The sequence below is a fragment of the Heptranchias perlo genome, chromosome 6 (genome assembly GCF_035084215.1).
Source record: "Heptranchias perlo isolate sHepPer1 chromosome 6, sHepPer1.hap1, whole genome shotgun sequence".
Lineage (NCBI taxonomy): Eukaryota > Metazoa > Chordata > Chondrichthyes > Hexanchiformes > Hexanchidae > Heptranchias > Heptranchias perlo.
Genome location: NC_090330.1, coordinates 4,423,736 through 4,443,193, shown reverse-complemented (window position 1 = coordinate 4,443,193; position 19,458 = coordinate 4,423,736). Strand labels below are relative to the sequence as shown.

General features: G+C 44.1%; 1 protein-coding gene across 4 annotated transcripts in view; it reads left to right on the top strand.

The window, feature by feature from the left end:
• LOC137322695 (glycerophosphodiester phosphodiesterase domain-containing protein 5-like) overlaps nucleotides 1-2,263 on the top strand; it is a 199,152-nt gene extending 196,889 nt beyond the window's left edge. For 2 of the 4 annotated variants that reach the window (XM_067985640.1, XM_067985639.1), the window contains one exon: nucleotides 1,510-2,263. In XM_067985640.1, the coding sequence (XP_067841741.1) occupies nucleotides 1,510-1,634 (125 nt within the window). In that variant the 3' untranslated portion in view covers nucleotides 1,635-2,263. The remainder of the gene's footprint in view (nucleotides 1-1,509) is intronic. The other 2 variants (XR_010963209.1, XM_067985641.1) reach the window with 2 other exon arrangements.
• The last annotated feature ends 17,195 nt before the right edge of the window (nucleotides 2,264-19,458 follow it).

The window sequence follows — 19,458 nt, the reverse complement described above, 5'->3', positions numbered from 1 at the left end:
TTTATATGGTTAATTACATAAGATGAGCGTGAGGTTAATATGTAAGCACGTTATTACTACGTGGGTTAATGCATGAGTACGCATGGATAATAAGTCATCGCGTTAGCAGGCGTGTGAATCATCTCTCTTTCTTGAGCATGCTCTTTAGTATTATGATCCGTTTATTGCTCTCCAAGCATCCCCCACACATTGGTGACTGAGCCTGTCGGTGATCACCTTTGCTTAGAATCATAGAATGAAATTTCTTCTTTTTCGCCACACCCTCCTGATTCCCAGATGCCTCGGCACTGGGTCCAGCAATTATCATTCCATTCTCACATTCTTTTAACCGCTACATTCTGTATCTCCGTGTGTCAGGAGAATGATTTAATCCCATTTAAAGAAAGAACTTGCATTTATAAAGCGGCTGTCAAAACCTCAGGATGTCCCAAGGCGCTTTACAGTCAACAAAGTCCTTTTGTGGTCACCGTTGAAGGTGCCGTCTTTCAGATGACACATTAAACCAAGGCCCTATCAAGTGGACGTATAAGATCGTGTGCAGTTTTGGTCTCCTTATCTGAGGAAGGATGTCTATGCCATGGAGGGAGTGCAACGAAGGTTTACCAGACTGATTCCTGGGATGGCAGGACTGACGTATGAGGAGAGGTTGGGTCGACTAGGCCTATATTCACTAGAGTTTAGAAGAATGAGAGGTGATCTCATCGAAACATACAAAATTCTAACAGGACTAGACAGACTAGATGCAGGGAGGATGTTCCCGATGACTGGGGAGTCCAGAACCAGGGGTCACAGTCTCAGGATACGGGGAATGCCATTTAGAACCGAAATGAGGAGAAATTTCTTCACTCAGAGGGTGGTGAACCTGTGGAATTCTCTACCACAGAAGGCAGTGGAGGCCAAGTCATTAGATGTATTCAAGAAGGAGACAGATATATTTCTTAATGCTAAAGGGATCAAGGGATATGGGGGAAAAAGCGGGAACAGGTTACTGAGTTAGACGATCAGCCATGATCATTTTGAATGGCGGCGCAGGCCCGAAGGGCCGAATGGCCTACTCTTGCTCCTATTTTCTATGTTTCTATGATCCCATGGCACTTTTTGAAGAAGAGCAGGGAAGTTCTCCCCGGTGTCCTGGCCAACATTTATCTCTTAACCAACCCCTAAAACAGATTATCTGGTCATTATGACATTGCTGTTTATGGGACCTTGCTGTGCGCAAATTGGCTGCCGCGTTGCCTACATTACAACAGTGACAACACTTCAAAACTACTTCATTGGGTGTGAAGCACTTTGGGACATCCTGAGGTTGTGAAAGGCACTATATAAATGCAAGTCTCTCTTTCCTTCTTTCTTTCCCCCTCTCTTTCCCACTTTCCCTTTTTCCCACTTTCTTTCGTTCTTGTCTCTGGACACTGACGGGCGAATTGTCCGATCAGATCCTTGTCGGGTTTCATCCAATGCCAGGTTGGACAGTTCCAATGCTTAACTTCCTGTTGTCTTGTGTTGCAGAAATCAATAACGGAGTGGCAAATTCCGACGACGGGTCCCTTTGCTCCGAGAGCGGGTTCGATGGGTACACCAATGAGGCCGTCAGTCCCCTGGGTCGTCAAGGGTCCAAGATGCGGATAGCCTGAGAGATGCATGCAGTGTTCATCCTTTTCCCCCTTCGAGACATCTGGTTTGGAAGCAGATCCGTCGACCTCCCCCCCCCCCCCCCCCCCCACCGCTCCCCACAACCCCCCACCTGCCTCCCTCCATCCATCCATCACATTCCTCCTCAACCCATGGAGATCGTGGACCTTGATTTCACCATGAACTAACTTGCGATCATGACTACAGTGACCTGCGGCCGAGGGAGGGGATTGGGGAGAGAACTTTGGACTGTTGTCTTGCTCATGAAGGAGCTGGGAAAGAGAAAGCCCCCCTCCCCCCGCCTCTACTTACGTTCTCCGGCCCCCCTTCTATACACCACCTCCAAGCGGAGTACAAACTTCGTCAGGCAACCATGTGACCGTTGGGGGCAGGGGTGGGGGGCCGGTGGGGAAAGAGCAAACGCAGGAACACGAGGAAGCTTTGGGGAATCCTTCGCTGTTACCTGCTGCCTGCCAGTTTGATAGTTCCTTGCTCTTGAGGAGAGATCTGTGGAATTTCATCTTTCTTCATTCTCCCTCATCCATTTCCATTGGTTGGTTGTATTCTCAGTTTACATTTCGTGGGTGTGTAAAATTATATATAAATATATATATAAAAAAACAAAACAACATTTCTACTTGTGGAAAATTGTTCTGAGGCACACAAGGAGTGTTTCTTTGCCGTTCATGTCTGTCCAGACTAGCCCTGATACTTTTCTCTCTACAGGCGGCTTAATGAATCTGCAAACCGATTGATCCTAAGTGAGTTTACTAGCGAATCCAGGGGTTACCAACTCTGGTTGGACGTATTCCTGGAGGTTTCGCACATGACCTCTCGCCTCCAACAGCCCCGCCCCCACATTCTCGCGATTGACCGCCCCACACGTCCATCCACGCCACCTTCCCCTACCAATCGAAAAGTGAGCATACTCTTCGTTACCTGATTGGATGATTTTTGAGTTGTCAATCGAACAGCCCTTTTTTTAAATTTTAACCCATCCCCAATATTTTTATAACTATTAAACAGAAGTGTTCAAAGAAAATGAAGACAAAAACACTTTTTTTTTAAAGCCGCGTTGATTTTTCCCCCCCGAATCACCTGTTCCTGGGGCTTTAAGAACAGATAAAAGGTGTGGACAGCGCTCAGAGGCTTTCAGTTCCTCGGGTAAGTAGTTAATCGCACTTTAACAAGGTGCCAAAAGCTTATTGAACTGCCTGAATTAGTTGACCCACTCAACGTATTGTAAGTGGCACGTCTGTAATTAGATTCAGTGGTGATGCCGAATGGTTAGCGCCATTTGCCCGATAGAGGTGGCTGCCCAGGATAAGCATAAACAATGTAAGTGGTGCGGCCTGTGCCAGCCTTGACTGCATGCTTAAGTCCTCACCCTTATCAGGTCTCACATTCACAGGCAGGGTTAGGGTGAGTGTTGAACACCGAATTGTGTTTACTATTACGTGCACTTCATTAATTAGAAGCCAGAAGGTTAATTAGACGTGTCAAAGTCCATAACAGTCGTTTGCCGTCTTATCTGAATGGCACCATTCCAGTGGTACAAATGTTTGATGGCTTTCCTTGGAAGCACAAATACTGAGGAGGGACTTTCTGTTGGCAAGACTTTACTCACTGAAGCCTCCAATCTAAGGGGAGGGGGCGGGAGGCGTGGGGGAGGGGAGCGGGGGGGGGAGTGGGAGGGGGGCAGGGGGGAGGGGAGGGGGCGGGGAGGAGGGGAGCAGGGAGTGGGGGGGGGGGGCGCGGGAGGCGGGAGGGGGAGTGGCGCGGGGGGTTTAGGGAAAGAGGGAAATCGCTTTGAAACACACCCAAATGTTTCCTCTGGTGCTTGGGTTTGGAGCCAGCCCAGGATGATAAATGAACGTCTCCTCTCTCTCTCTCTCTCTCTCTGCTACATTGAAGACGACAGGTGACCAAAAGTTTGATCAAAGAGATAGATTTTAAGGAATGGCGACTTCAAGGTGTGGGGGGGAGGGGGGGAGGGAATTCCAGAGCTTTGGGCATAGGCAGCTGAAGGCACGGCCACCAGTGGTGGTTCGATGAAAATCGGGGATGAGCAAGAGGCCAGAATTGGAGCAGCGCAGAGATCTCGGCTGTTTGTAGGGCTGGAGGAGAGGTTACAGTGATAGGGAGTGGCGAGGCCGTGGAGGGATTTGAAAACAAGGATTGAGAATTTTAAATAAAAACAAAATGCTGGAGAAAGCTCAGCAAGTCAGTCAGCATCTGTGGAGAAAGAAAGAGTTAACGTCTGAACCAGTTCTGACAATAGGTCATTGACCTGAAACATTAACTCTGTTTCTTCCTCCACAGACGCTGAGCTTCTCCAGCATTTTCTGTTTTCATTTCAGATTTCCAGCATCCGCAGTATTTTGCTTTTGAGAATTTTAAAATCGAGGCGTTGCCAGAACGGGAGGTCAGCGAGCACAAGGTGCAATGTTGCTTGCAGCAGTCTCAACACAGCCAAATGTCTGCAGTTTCCAATGAAGACCTGTCGTTGTGACTCCTTTTTGTTTACAAATAATCTAATGGAGAGCTTCAGTTGGTTTTTAATATAGAACTGGAAAATGTCCAATGGGAATATCTGTGATCAGTTGGTGAATATGTTTATTTTTATGTATATGTACAAGATGGCAGCAGAATTGGGAGAGAGACTTCAGAAATTTGCACGTAAAGCCACCTATTGGCTAGAGCCGACAACTACACCATGACCGTTGACATAGCAAAATTGAATGGGAAATGTTGACATACCATTTTATAACAGTCGATGTCAGAAAAGCTTGAGCAAAAATTGTGTCAACAGGAAGGAAGGTTTGTGGAATGGAAATACGTCACTTTTGTATGTCGTCAGCTCATTATAAAAAAAAAACTGGTTCGGCTACAGCCGGAGTATTGTGTCCAATTCTGGGCACCGCACTTTAGGAAGGATGTGAAGGCATTGGAGAGGGTGCAGAAAAGATTTAGATAAAGTAAATAAAGAGATACTGTTCCCATTAGCGGAAGGGTCGAGAACCAGAGGACACAGATTTAAGGTGATTGGCAAAAGAACCAAAGGTGACGTGAGGAAAAACTTTTTTACGCAGCGAGTGGTTATGATCAGGAATGTGCTGCCTGAAAGGGCAGTGGGAGCAGATTGAATCATGGCCTTCAAAGGGGAATTGGATAAATACTTGAAGGGAAAAAATTTACAGGACTACGGGGAAAGAGTGGGGGAATGGGACTAACTGGATTGTTCTTACAAAATGCTGGCATGGACTTGATGGGCCGAATGGCTTCCTTCTGTGCTGTAACCATTCTATGATTCTATGTTAGGAGTGTGGGGTTCAAAACCTCTTTAACAAAAGACATTTGAAGGAAAAGTTTAACTGTATCCCTTTTAAACAAAGACATTTGAAAACCTGCAAATGCAGTACTGTAGTAAACTGTGTTCTTGCAAATCCTGTTTTCCCTCAATGACGCTGATGGCATTTTCGGGATCGAGGACTTGTACTGCGGATAGATATCTAGATTATTAAATAAATAAGCGAGATGGATCATATTGACCTTAAAACGTTGTCAGGCTTTCAAAACACACACTTTTCAACACAGCAGGACATAATGTAAGAAAAGGCAACAAGGACATACATCAAAGGCTTTGGATCAGGAACGCAATGATAGGTGTGAAAAGGCACTGGCTCTTTATTCCTATCTGATAGTCTGTTCAAAGAGCTGGGAGTTGTGAATCATCAAATACTATTGCATCCAGCATATGGTCAATTGGTGTAAGAAATGGGTTTGAAACCAGTGAAAGAATCAAAATTGGAGACATCAGGACCATTAAGGATGTCTGTTTATAGGCATTAAAGGGGCTATCTCTACATGAAAGGCCATAAACGGAGATAGTAAAGGGGCCTTTTGCATTCCATGGTTCGAGCACATGGTCTTTTCTATGTCAAAAGGGTCTCCAGTCACATGATCAAAGTCTAAACTGTCAATCATTGAGGTATGTTAATGATTGAGGCATGGCAATTGAACAGAAAGAATGACACTCCCTAATCCTAAGTCCTGTTGGTAAAAAAACAATATAAAAAGAAGACTGAGAGAAGGACAGCCTCTTCACCACCCGGCAGTCACAAGGAATGCAGACTGCAGTTGAACATCATGCAAGAAGAAGAGGATCTCGAGGATTGAAGAGCTGATCAACCTTCAGACCCGATGAGCAAAATCCTTAGTTTAAAGGTTGTATTAATTATGTATCATTGATTTGCCTGGTATGTGTGTGAATTGTGAAGTCATTACATCATAACGTTGCGAATTATTAAGTGTATAGCAGGATTTTATAGAGGAAAGTCGTATGCATGGATTGATTTTGCTTCATGAATGACCGTATGAATGATAACATCATTAAATAATTACTTTTGATTAACAAAACTACCGTGAGTGAGTGTAACTTTCTTTGCGTGACTATTTGTCCAGTGTCCAAGAATCACAGGAAATAAGGAATTCCTTACATTATTGGCACTTCAGCTGGGACACTGACATAGTCAGACAAAGAAAGTGAAAGGGTTAAAATATTGTGTCCTTGTAGAAAGCTAAAGCTTAGACAGGAACATAGTTTTCTGGGCAGGGACAGGTGGAAGATATAATAGGAAGGTCAAAGGACAACGTTTGAGCAGAATCATAAAAATGGAAATGTGAAAATGGAAGCGGCAATTCAAAAATGCATAGCAAAGAAGTTACCAAGGAATTTGGAATGGTTCCAAATGGAGGACCATCAGTCAGACCCCTTTGAAGCTTATGATGATAGGTGGGCATATATGATTTTAAAAAATGGGCTAAAGCTGTATGGATACTTGCCTTCAGTAAACAAAAAGAAAGTGACGAGAAGGCAAAGCAAGAGTTAGAAATAGGAGTATTGGATCTAAAGCGAGAGTTGGAAGAGGTAAAGAAACAGTTGGGAAAGACACTTGATAATTGGAAACAGGAGGGACCGAATAGTGAGAAACATATTGATACTTTAGCGTGCCACGTAGAATACTTTCAAACTCGAACTGCAGTTAAAGAAAACGATTTGATCCAAAGTCAGGCAGCTCGAAATGAGCTATTCGAGCGATTGAGAAAAACAGTGCTGCAGCGGGATGATCTAAAAACAGCCATGCGAGAACAGATGAGCACCAACAAAGAAAGCCGTAGAGGACCAGAAATATCCCATTCCCATTGTAAGTACAAGATAGCTGAATTAGAAAGAGCGTTGCAAGTAAAACAAGGAATTATCTACACCATGAAGGGGGATGATAGTGATAGTGAGTTAGATGAACAAGAGCGGGAGGCTACTGAAAATCCGGACACTGTGATGATCAACCCTCGTGGGCTGCAGGTCCCCCTATGGCGGGAATGGAACAGATTAAATATAATATGGATCCCGCCACACATGAAAGAACAAGCATATCAAAGAGATTTATTGTTCGATATACCCCCCTCCCAACAAATACAAAATATAGCTAAAGCCGTTCCTAAATTTGAGGGTCAAGGCGATGTGTTGAAACACTTTGTCACGGTTTGGTCAACTTGGGCAGTGAGTGGAATGGACATGGCTCAAAAAATAAAATGATTACTATGGACGTTAGGTCCAGAGGTATTCGGCGGACTCCCACAGGATAGGGAAATTTGGACAAGGATCTTGGGCACAGATGCAAGAGGCCTATTGGACTTGATAGTGGCGATCCCAGTGAGGTGTTGGCAAATTGTCGACAAGAACCCAATGAACATCCTAATGTATAGGCCGGGCACTTATGGCAATACTATGATAGGGTCTATGGGCCAGGATTAGACCGAGATAACCTGGGGGGCTCGTCATAATGTTACCATGCGGATGAGGTCTTCGCTTAGTCATGCACAGCCGTACTTACAAGCAGCATGGGGTGACTTTGACCCAGACAATGCAGCTCAGACGGACGCTGTAGTCATGAGACCGATGGTACTTAAACGGGAGAATAGAAAATTGGGTAAAATAAAACAACCAGCATGCGCCATACAAGCTGCAGCATGGAAAAATGAGGGCCCTAAAGCAGAGGGTCCCAGAATGGCCATCTATGCTGATAAGAAATGGCACAATTGTGGTAAAATGGGACACTGCCAGAATGTGTAAGCCCCACCCACTCTGTGCAGGAAATCCATGGCACCGTGCGGGAAGCCGGACCCAGGGGGAAAAGAACCAGCCAAGCTCAAATCCAGTTTGACAGGCTTGGAAAAGTGTTTTAAGAATGCAATAAAAGGGATGATAGTAGCCACTGCCCCTCCGATGTGTTTGATTGAACAACCGGAGGGGGTTCGGAGGTCAGTTTGCCCCCCCCCCCCCCCCCAGGTCCACAATGATGGGGATAGGCCCCACCTAAGTATTTGTGCCCATTATAGTCAGACTTACATGGACGACCGTGTGTAACCGCTGAGATTCGGGGCCACAGCGGCATGTATTTGGTTGACATGGGAGCATCCAGAACTGTCATATCTGTGCGAGAACCGAGGGAATCGTTTTGTACTGGAGAACCTTTGAGATTAAATGGACTCATGGGAAACTCTCAAACAGGTGTTAAATCCAAGCCAATCCCGATAAAAATAGGGTCTAGTGAGGGAACGTGGGTATGCATACTAATGAACCTGGCGCAGAAGACGCAGGGAGTACTCGGAGCGGATATACGAGTGGGGAGATGTCTGATTGTGGATTTAGAAACTAGCACTCTTTGGCAGGCTGAGGAGACAGAGATAGAGGAATTTACAGTGAGACCAATGTGATCACCGAGGTAAAGGGGTATGACTTGGATGAAATGTTTCGTAATTTATGCCCTGAGATACAACAGGTAATAAAAGAGAATGAGGCAGCGTTTGCCAAACATAAACATGATTGCGGTAGAATGAAAGGAGTGCGACCCATATACAGGGGCCGGACCTGCCACACCAAAATCCGCTGTGGTCAGTTCCCCTTAATCCAGAACACCAGTACAAGTTCGCCTTTACATTCCAGGTCCATCAGTATACCTGGACTTGTTTGCTGCAGGGGTTTCAAAATTCCCCCTCTATTTTCCATCAGCAAATGACTAAAGCCACAGGTCAGTTTAGCCAGCCTGAATGCTTAATACAGTATGTGGATGATTTATTGTTGTATACCCCGGACATGGAAAGACATGCAGTATTGCTCAAAGAGCTATTGCAATTGTTAACGAGAGAAGGGTTAAAGGTTAATCCACATTATTAACCTTTAACCCTTAAATATTGATCAGGAAATAAGCGGGGGGGGGGGCTTGTAAAAAAGGTAATGCAATAATCATGGGCGATTTTAACTTTCACATAGATTGGACAAATCAAATTGGCAAAAATAGCCCTGAGGAGAATTTCACTGAGTGTATTAGGGACTGTTTCTTAGACCAATACCTCGGGGAACCAACCAGGGAACAGGCCATTTTGGATCTGGTAATGGGTAACCAAACAGGATTAATTAATGATCTCAAAGTAAAGAATCCCTTGGGAAGCAGTGATCGTAACATGATAGAATTTCACATCCAGTTTGAGAGCGAGGATCTTTGGTCTGAAACTACTGTATTAAACTTAAATAAGGGCAATTATAAAGGAATGAGGGTGGAATTGGCTAAAGTGGACTGGGTAAACCGATTAGATGGTATAATGGTGGATAGGCAGTGGCAAACATTTAAAAAGATATTTTATGACTCGCAACAAAAATATCCCTGTGAGGAGGAAAGACTCTACAAAAAGGGTGAACCAACCATGGCTAACTAATGAAGTCAAGGATGGTATCATAGGAACATAGGAACAGGAGTAGGCCATTCAGCCCCTCGTGCCTGCTCCGCCATTTGATAAGATCATGGCTGATCTGTGATCTAACTCCATATACCTGCCTTTGGCCCATATCCCTTAATATCAGGTTAAAAGAAAAAGCATACAACATGGCAAAGATTACTGTAAGCCCGAAGATTGGGAAAACTTTAAAAACCAGCAAAGGATGACTAAAAGAATACTAAAGAGGGAGAAAATAAATTGTGAGAGTAAACTAGCAAGAAATATAAAAACTGACAGTAAAAGCTTCTACAAGTATATAAAAAGGAAGAGGGTAGCTAAAGTAAACATTGGTCCCTTAGAGGATGAGACTGGGAAAATAATAATGGAAAACAAGGAAATGGCAGAGGAATTGAACAGATATTTTGTATCTGTCTTCACAGTAGAAGACACTAATAACATACCAATAATAGTAGAAAATCAAGGGGCAAAGGGGAGGGAGGAACTAAAAACAATCACTATCACTAGAGAAAAAGTACTAGGTAAACTAATGGGTCAAAAGGCTGACAAGTCCCCCGGACCTGATGGCTTGCATCCGAGGGTCTTAAAGGAAGTGGCTACAGAGATAGTGGATGCATTGGTTGTAATCTTCCAGAATTCACTAGATTCTGGAAAGGTCCCAGCGGATTGGAAAACTGCAAACGTAACACCCCTATTCAAGAAGGGAGTAAGACAGAAAGTAGGTAACTATAGATCAGTTAGCCTAACATCTGTAATTGGGAAAATGCTAGAATCCATTATTAAGGAAGTAGTAGCAGGACATTTGAAGACTCATAATACAATCAAAGGGAGTCAACATGATTTTATGAAGGGGAAATCGTGTCTGACAAATTTATTAGAGTTCTTTGAGGAAGTAACGGGCAGGGTGGATAAAGGGGAACCAATGGATGCAGTATATTTGGATTTCCAAAAGGCATTCGATAAGGTGCCACATAAAAGATTACTGCACAAGATAAGAGCTCATGGTGTTGGGGGTAATATACTGGCATGGATAGAGGATTGGCTAACTAACAGAAAACAAAGAGTCGGGATAAAAGGGTCATTTTCAAAATGGCAATCTGTAACTGGTGGGGTTCCGCAGGGCTCAGTGTTGGGGCCTCAACTATTTACAATATATATCAATGACTTGGATGAAGGAACAGGGTGTCTTGTGGCCAAATTTGCTGATGATGCAAAGATAGGTGGTAAAGCAAGTTGTGATGAGGACAGAGTGCAAAGGGATATCGACAGGTTAAGCGAATGGGCAAAAATTTGGCAGATGGAATATAATGTGGGAAAATGTGAAGTCATCCACTTTGGGAGGAAAAATAAAAAGGCAAAATATTATTTGAATGGAGAAATACTACAAAATGCTGCGGTACAGAGGGATCTGGGTGTCCTCGTACACGAAACACAAAAAGTCAACATATAGGTGCAGCAGGTAATCCGGAAGGCAAACGGAATATTGGCCTTTATTTCTAGGGGGATGGAGTATAAAAGCAGGGAAGTCAGGCTACAACTGTACAGGGTGCTGGTGAGACCACACCTGGAGTATTGCATACAGTTCTGGTACCCTTATTTAAGGAAGGACATACTTGCATTGGAGGCAGTTCAGAGAAGGTTCACTAGGTTGATTCCGGGTATGGAAGGGTAGTCTTATGAGGAAAGATTGAACAGGTTGGGTCTGTACTCATTGGAGTTTAGAAGAATGAGAGGAGATCTTATTGAAACATACAAGATTCTGAGGGGACTCGATAGGGTAGATGCTGAGAGGATGTTACCCCTCATGGGGGAATCTAAAACTAGGGACATAGAATCAGAATAAGGGGTCGCCCGTTTAAGACGGGAATGGGGAGGAATTTCTTCTCCCAGAGGGTCGTGAATCTTTGGAATTCTTTACTCCAAAAAGCTGTGGAGGCTGAGTCATTGAATACATTCAAGGCTGAGTTAGACAAATTTTTGATCAGCAAGGGAGTCAAAGGATATGGGGAAAGGGCGGGAAAGTGGAGTTAAGGTAAAAATCAGATCAGCCATGATCTCATTGAATGGCGGAGCAGGCTCGAGGGGCCGAATGGCCTACTCCTGCTCCTATCTCTTATGGTCTTATGGTCAGAAGGCACAGATAGCACAGGGTAAAATAACTTTTCTGGGAGTAAACATTAGCAAAGATGGGAGGGGTATCAATGAAATAAAAATAAAATCTGTGCCAGAACTACCCTTCCCAATATCTGTTAAGGTGCTACGGTCATTCTTAGGATTGTCGGGTGCTGTCGGGATTTTATCGGAGATTTTGCCACGTTAAGTGCACCTCTCTATGCTTTATTAAAGAAGGATGCTTGTTGGGAATGGACCCCTGCCTGAACGGAGGCAGTCACAAAGCTAAAGGAGGCTTTACAGAAAGCCCCTGTCCGAGCCCCAGTGGATCCAGGAAAGCCCTCCTACTTAGAAACAACAGCCAGTGAATATTCTGAGTCAGCGGTCCTAACTCAAAAGATCCATGAGAAACAGAGACCGGTCGCTTATGCGCCCTGAGTCCCCAGTGAAGGGTTCTCAAAATTCCCACATTTTTTCATATCATCAACAAGGATATAACTTTTGGACTTTTTTATGACATGCCCGGGCTTGTTGGGTGCAGTGTGGATTGTTCCTGAAAACCAGACAATGAGAGAAGACAGAATACGCATTCTTCCCTTTAAAACAATCAACCCAGAGAAAGACTTCAGCTTACACGAAACTAAAGCCCATCAAAACCTTGCATAAATTATCGCTACTAACTACTAAAAGCAGGAAGGTAGCAATCAATGCAATTATGCAAACCCATCAATACAATGGCTTTCAGTTCAAGACTAGTTACGGGGACAGGAAGCCAACAATCACCTGAAGAAGACCACCATAATCAGACAAAGAACTAACCTTGTTTTGGATTCAGATAAGAAATTCGAAAAACAGTATAACTGGGCCACCAGTTACGAAGCACAGGGGGGCTTGTTTTGGAACAGGTTTTAAACAGCAGTTTTGGAGCAGCAACAAGGCAACCGCAGCCCTCCACGAAGATCGCCCACCCACAACTGCGCCTTACCGCACAAACAGACTCTATCCAACTGAAGAACCTTTGCAGATTCCACAGACCAGGACCACGTGGGGACGGCAGGGTCCAGAGGACACAAAGAGCGTGCCCCAAAACTGCAACCGGCTTACCTGGCTGGATTTCGAACTGTCAAGGAACCCTGGTTTGGTGAGCATGATCCCTGACCTCTCCTAGTTCAATTTAGTTAGGTTTTGGGGGTGGGACAAGGGTAAGGGGATTAGTAGGGTGATTTTCCCTCGTTATGCCGTGTGTTCCCCATTCTTAACTAAGTGTACTTTGTATGTCTGTATAATCTCAGTGTTATCCTAATGTTATAAGTTCATTTGTGACTTCAATAAACCCAATTTCTTTTGTACCAAAACCCGTTGTCTGCTGCACTTTGTCACAACCCCCAAATAAGTCCAAGGTCTAGAACCCAGGGAGTGGGAGCGATTCAGAAGTCAGAGGTGAAGCTGACACACACCACCCACCGCCCCCTACACCAGCCCAGCAGAAGTAAATTACTCTGCATGTGGGAAACATTTGCTTGTGACCTTTTGGGCCACTAAGCATTTTACTTAAATTGTGGAATTAGCACCAATGCATCTATTAACTAACCACCCTCCAACGGAATTGTTGTTGGACGGGAGATTAAAGGACGGTTCAGTATCCAATGTCCGTTTGGCTGCATGGGGCAGGAGTTAACAACACAACTGCCTGTCAGTATTACATGGAATTTTACAGCAGAGAAACAGGCCAATCAGCCTAACAGGTCTATGACGATGTTTACACTCCACACGAGCCTCCTCCCACCTTCATCTCACCCTTTCTCCCTCATGTGCTTATTTAGCTTCCCCTTAAATGCATCAATGCTATTCGCCTCAACTACTCCTTATAGGAACATAGGAACAGGAGTAGGTCATTCAGCCCCTCGTGCCTGCTCCGCCATTTGATAAGATCATGGCTGATCTGTGATCTAACTCCATATACCTGCCTTTGGCCCATATCCCTTAATACCTTTGGTTGACAAAAAGCTATCTATCTCAGATTTAAATTTAGCAATTGAGCTAGTATCAATTGCCGTTTGCGGAAGAGAGTTCCAAACTTCTACCACCCTTTGTGTGTAGAAATGTTTTCTAATCTCGCTCCTGAAAGGTCTGGCTCTAATTTTTAGACTGTGCCCCCTACTCCTAAAATCCCCAACCAGCAGAAATAGTTTCTCTCTATCCACCCTATCTGTTCCCCTTAATATCTTATAAACTTCGATCAGATCACCCCTTAACCTTCTAAACTCTAGAGAATACAACCCCAATTTGTGTAATCTCTCCTCGTAACTTAACCCTTGAAGTCCGGGTATCATTCTAGTAAACCTACGCTGCACCCCCTCCAAGGCCAATATGTCCTTCCGAAGGTACGGTGCCCAGAACTGCTCACAGTACTCCAGGTGCGGTCTAACCAGAGTTTTGTATAGCTGCAGCATAACTTCTACCCCCTTGTACTCTGGTCCTCTAGATATAAAGGCCAGCATTCCATTTGCCTTCTTAATTATTTTCTGCACATGTTCATGACACTTCAATGATCTATGTACCTGAACCCCTAAGTCCCTTTGGACATCCACTGTTTTTAACTTTTTACCATTTAGAAAGTACCCTGTTCTATCCTTTTTTGATCCAAAGTGGATGACCTCACATTTGTCTACATTGAATTCCATTTGCCACAGTTTTGCCCATTCACCTAATCGATCAATATCCCTTTGTAATTTTATGTTTTCATCTACACTGCTTACAATGCCACCAATCTTTGTGTCATCGGCAAACTTAGAAATGAGACTTTCTATGCCTTCATCTAAGTCGTTAATAAATATTGTGAATAATTGAGGTCCCAAGACAGATCCCTGCAGGACTCCACTAGTCACATCCTGCCAATGTGAGTACCTTCCCATTATCCCTACTCTCTGTCGCCTTTCGCTCAGCCAACTTCCTAACCAAGTCCGTACTTTTCCCTCGATTCCATGGGCTTCTATCTTAGCTAACAGTCTCTTATGTGGGACCTTATCAAATGCCTTCTGGAAGTCCATATAAATAACATCCATTGACATTCCCCTGTCCACTACTTTAGCCACTTCTTCAAAAAATTTAATCAGGTTTGTCAGGCACGACCTACCTTTCACAAATCCATGCTGGCTCTCTCTGATTAACTGAAAATTCTCGAGGTGTTCAGTCACCCTATCCTTGGTAGCGAGTTCCACATTCCAACCACTCTCTGGGTAAAGAAATTTCTCCTGAATTCCCTATTGGATTTAGTAGCGACTATCTTATATTTATCGCTCCTGGTATTGGATTACCACCCCCCCCCTCCCAAACAATGCCCCAATTACGAGTGAGGAGAGGTCCAGTGACCCAAACATTTGAAAATAAACGCCTTGGGCCTGAGATTCGGATGGGACATAAACCCACTGGTGTCGGGCAGACAAGATCCCATCCCAAATGGTAAGGACGGAATTGTTTACATAGAAAGGAACACAGGTCCCCCCAGGCTGTTCTGCCATTCAATGAAATCATGGCTGATCTGTATCTTAACTCCATCTACCCACCTTGGTTCCGTAACCCTTAATACCCTGACTCAACAAAAATCTATCAATCGCAATTTTGAAATTTTCAATTGACCCCTAGCCTCAAAGGCCTTTTTGGGGGAGAGAGTTCCAGATTTCCACTCCGCTTTGTGTGAACAAGTGCTTCCTGACATCACCCTGAACAGCCCAGCTCTAATTTTAAGGTTCTGCCCCCTTGTTCAAGACTCCCCCCACCAGAGGAAATAGTTTCTCTCTATCGACCCTATCAAATCCTTTAATCATCATTAACACCTCCATTAGATCACCCCTTAATCTTCTATACTTAAGGGGGTCACTGGCACCACCTGCATTGTTCTACTGTTATTGATAATGATCAGATAATCTATTTTTTAGTAATGTTATTTGGGGGATAAATATTGGCCTCGGACACTGGGGAGAAGTCCCTTGCCTTTCTTCGAATAGTGACTGTGGGATGCTGCCTCGGCTCCAATCTTTGGAATTCCCTGTAATGGCTGTGGCTCAGTGGGTAGCACTCTCACTTGCATCTGAGTCAGAAGGTCATGGGTTCATGTCCCACTCCGGAGACTTGAGTACAAAATCTAGGCTGACACTCCCATTGCAGTACTGAGGGAGTGCAGCACTGTTGGAGGTGCTGTCTTTCGGATGAGATGTTAAACTGAGGTCCCATCAGCTCTTTCAGGTGGATATAAAAGATCCCTTGGTAGTATTTGAAAAAGAGCAAGGGAATTCTCCCCAGTGTTCTAGCCAATATTTATACCTCAACCAACATCACTAAAGCAGATTACCTGGTCATTATCACATTGCTGTTTGTATGACCTTGCTGTGTGCAAATTGGCTGCCGCGTTTCCCACATTACAACAATGACTACATTTCAAAAGTACTTCATTGGCTGTAGTCATGAAAGGCGCTAAATAAATGCAGAGCTTTCTTCTTTCTAAACGTTTCCACCTCCCTCTCCTCCTCGAAAACCCTCCTTAAAAACCCATCTCTTTGACTGAGCTTTGGTCACCCCATCTAATAAATTTCCTTGTTTGGCTAAGCGTCCATCCTTAATTCAGCCTCTATGAAGTGCTATGGGGGATGGTTTTCTATGATAAGGAGGATGAATAAGTGGAAATTGTATTGTTTTATGCTTTTCTTCCAGTTAATGGTGATCCAGACATTGAGAGTGACCTAATTTTTTAAAAATAGACAGAGGACTTTCCAAATCATTATAGGTGTTGATAAGATGAGGTGGAAAGGTGCCATAGGTAATGAGGGGGCAATTAAGGTCTTATCAGGAGCAATTAACTATTCCTTATGACCTAATCCATGGTTCCAGGAATCTGATTGTTTGCGCATATCAGAATTTAGACGAGAATGAGTTTCAGGATCCTTTCTGCATAGCTAGAACGTTGTGCCGGACGGGTTGCACCTCAACAAAGCTGGGACCAATGTCCTCGCAAGGAGGTTCGCTAGTGCTGTGGGGGAGGTTTAAACTAATTTGGCAGAGGGGTGGGCCCCAAGATGTAGCATTGAAAAAAAGAAACTAAGGATTGAGAGAGATAGATAGCACTAGAGTAAGAAATAGTATGGTATTAGACTAATAGTATGGTGGGATCAGACTAAAAGAGAATACAAGAAGGTCTAAGATAGGTTTACAGTGCATGTGTGTAAACGCACAAAACGTGGTAAATAAGGTTGGTGTGCTGCAGGCACAAATAGCCACATGGGAATATGATGTTGTGGCGATAACGGAGACCTGGCTCAAAAAAAGGCAGGATTGGGCACTAAATATTCCTGGATACAAGGTGTTCAGGAAAGATAGTGAAGGAAAGAAAGGAGGGGAGTTGGCAGTATTGATTAAGGTGAATATTGCAGTGCTGGAGAGAGAGGATGTCCTGGAGGGGTCAAGGACAGAATCTATTTGGTTGGAGTTAAGAAACAATAGAGGTGCCATTACACTACTGGGTGTATTCTATAGGCCACCAACTAGTAGGAAGGATATAGAGGAACAAATTTGCAGGGAGATTACAGAGAGGTGCAAAACCATACAGTAGTGATAATGGGGGACTTCAACTATCCTAATATAGACTGGGATAGTAATAGTGTAAAGGGCAAAGGTGGGGAAGAATTTCTGAAGTGTGTTCAGGAGAACTTTCTTGATCAGTATGTTTCCGGCCCAACAAGGAAGGAGGCATTGCTGGATCTGGTTCTGGTTCTGGGGAATGAGGTGGGCCAAGTGGAGCAAGTGTCAGTGGGGGAACATTTAGGGAACAGTGATCATAGTATCATAAGGTTTAGATTAGTTATTGAAAAGGACAAGGAGCAATCTAGAGTAAACATACTTAATTGGAGGAGGGCCAATTTCAGTGGGATGAGAACGGATCTGGCCCGGGTAAACTGGAATCAAAGATTGGCAGGCAAAACTAATTGAACAATGGATGGCCTGTAAAGAGGAGATGGTTCGGGTACAGTCTAAGTACATTCCCATGAAGAGGAAAGGTAGGGCAACTAAAGCCAGAGCTCCCTGGATGATGAAAGAGATAGTGAGTAAGATGAAACAGAAAAAGGGGGCATTTGACAGATGTCAGGTTGATAACACAAGTGAGAACCAGGCTGAATGTAGAAAGTTCAGAGGGGAAGTGAAAAAGGAAATAAGAGGGGCAAAGAGAGAATATGAGAATAGAATGGCGGCCAACATAAAAGGGAATCCAAAAGTCTTCTATAGGCATATAAATGGTAAACGGGTGGTAAGGGGAGGGGTGGGACCGATTAGGGACCAAAAAGGAGACCTACTCATGGAGGCAGAGGGCATGGCCGAGGTACTAAATGAGTACTTTGCATCTGTCTTTACCAAGGAAGAAGATGCTGCCAAAGTCACTGTAAAACAGGAGGTAGTTGAGACATTGGTTGGGCTAAAAATTGATAAAGAAGAGGTACTTGAAAGGCTAGCTGTAATTAAAGTAGATAAGTCACCAGGTCTGGATGGGATGCACCCTAGGTTGCTGAGGGAAGTAAGGGTGGAGGTACTGGCCATAATCTTCCAATCATCTGGTGGTGCCAGAGGACTGGAGAATTGCAAATGTTACACCCTTGTTCAAAAAAGGGTGTAAGGATAAACCTGGCAACTACAGGCCAGTCAATTTAACCTGTGGTGGGGAAACTTTCAGAAATGATAATCTGGGACAAAATTAACAGTCACTTGGACAAGTGTGGAATAATTAAGGAAAGGCAGCATGGATTTGTTAAAGGCAAATTGTGTTTAACTAACTTTTTGATTGAGTTTTTTGATGAAGTAACAGAGAGGGTTGATGAGGGCAATGCAGTTGATGTTGTGTATATGGACTTCCAAAAGGCGTTTGATAAAGTGCCGCATAATAGGCTTGTCAGCAAAGTTGAATGTAAGGAATCTTACAACACCAGGTTATAGTCCAACAGTTTTATTTGAAAATCACAAGCTTTCGGAGCTTTCCTCCTTCGTCAGGTGTGTACTGTTGGACTATAACCTGGTGTTGTAAGATTCCTTACATTTGTCCACCCCAGTCCATCACCGGCATCTCCACATCATAGCAAAGTTGAAGCCTTGGAATAAAGGGTCAGTGGCAGCGTGGATACAAAATTGGCTAAGTGACAGGAAACAGGGTAGTGGTGAACGGTTGTTTTTCGGACTGGAGGAAGGTGTACAGTGGTATTCCCCAGGGGACGGTACTAGGACCACTGCTTTTCTTGATATATATTAATGACTTGGACTTGGGTGTACAGGGCACAATTTCCAAATTTGCAGATGACACAAAACTTGGAAGGGTAGTGAACAGCGAGGAGGATAGTGATAGACTTCAAGAGGACATAAACAGGCTGGTGGAATGGGCGGACACGTGGCAGATGAAATTTAATGCAGACAAGTGCAAAGTGATACATTTCGGTAGGAAGAACAAGGAGAGGCAATATAAACTAAAGAGTAGAATTCTAAAGGGGTGCAGGAACAGAGAGACCTAGGGGTATATATGCACAGGTCGTTGAAGGTGGCAGGGCAGGTTGAGAAAGCGATGAAAAAAGCATACGGGATCCTGGGCTTTAGATATTAGAGACATAGAGTACAAAAGCAAGGAAGCTATGATGAACCTTTATAAAACACTGGTTCGGCCACAACTGTAGCGTTGTGTCCAATTCTGGGCACCGCACTTTAGGAAGGATGTGCAGAGAGGGTGCAGAGGAGATTTACTAGAATGGTACCAGGGATGAGGGACTTCAGTTATGTGGAGAGACTGGAGAAGCTGGGGTTGTTCTCCTTAGAGCAGAGAAGGTTGACAGGAGATTTGATAGACGTGTTCAAAATCATGAAGGGTCTGGACAGAGTTGATAGATAGAA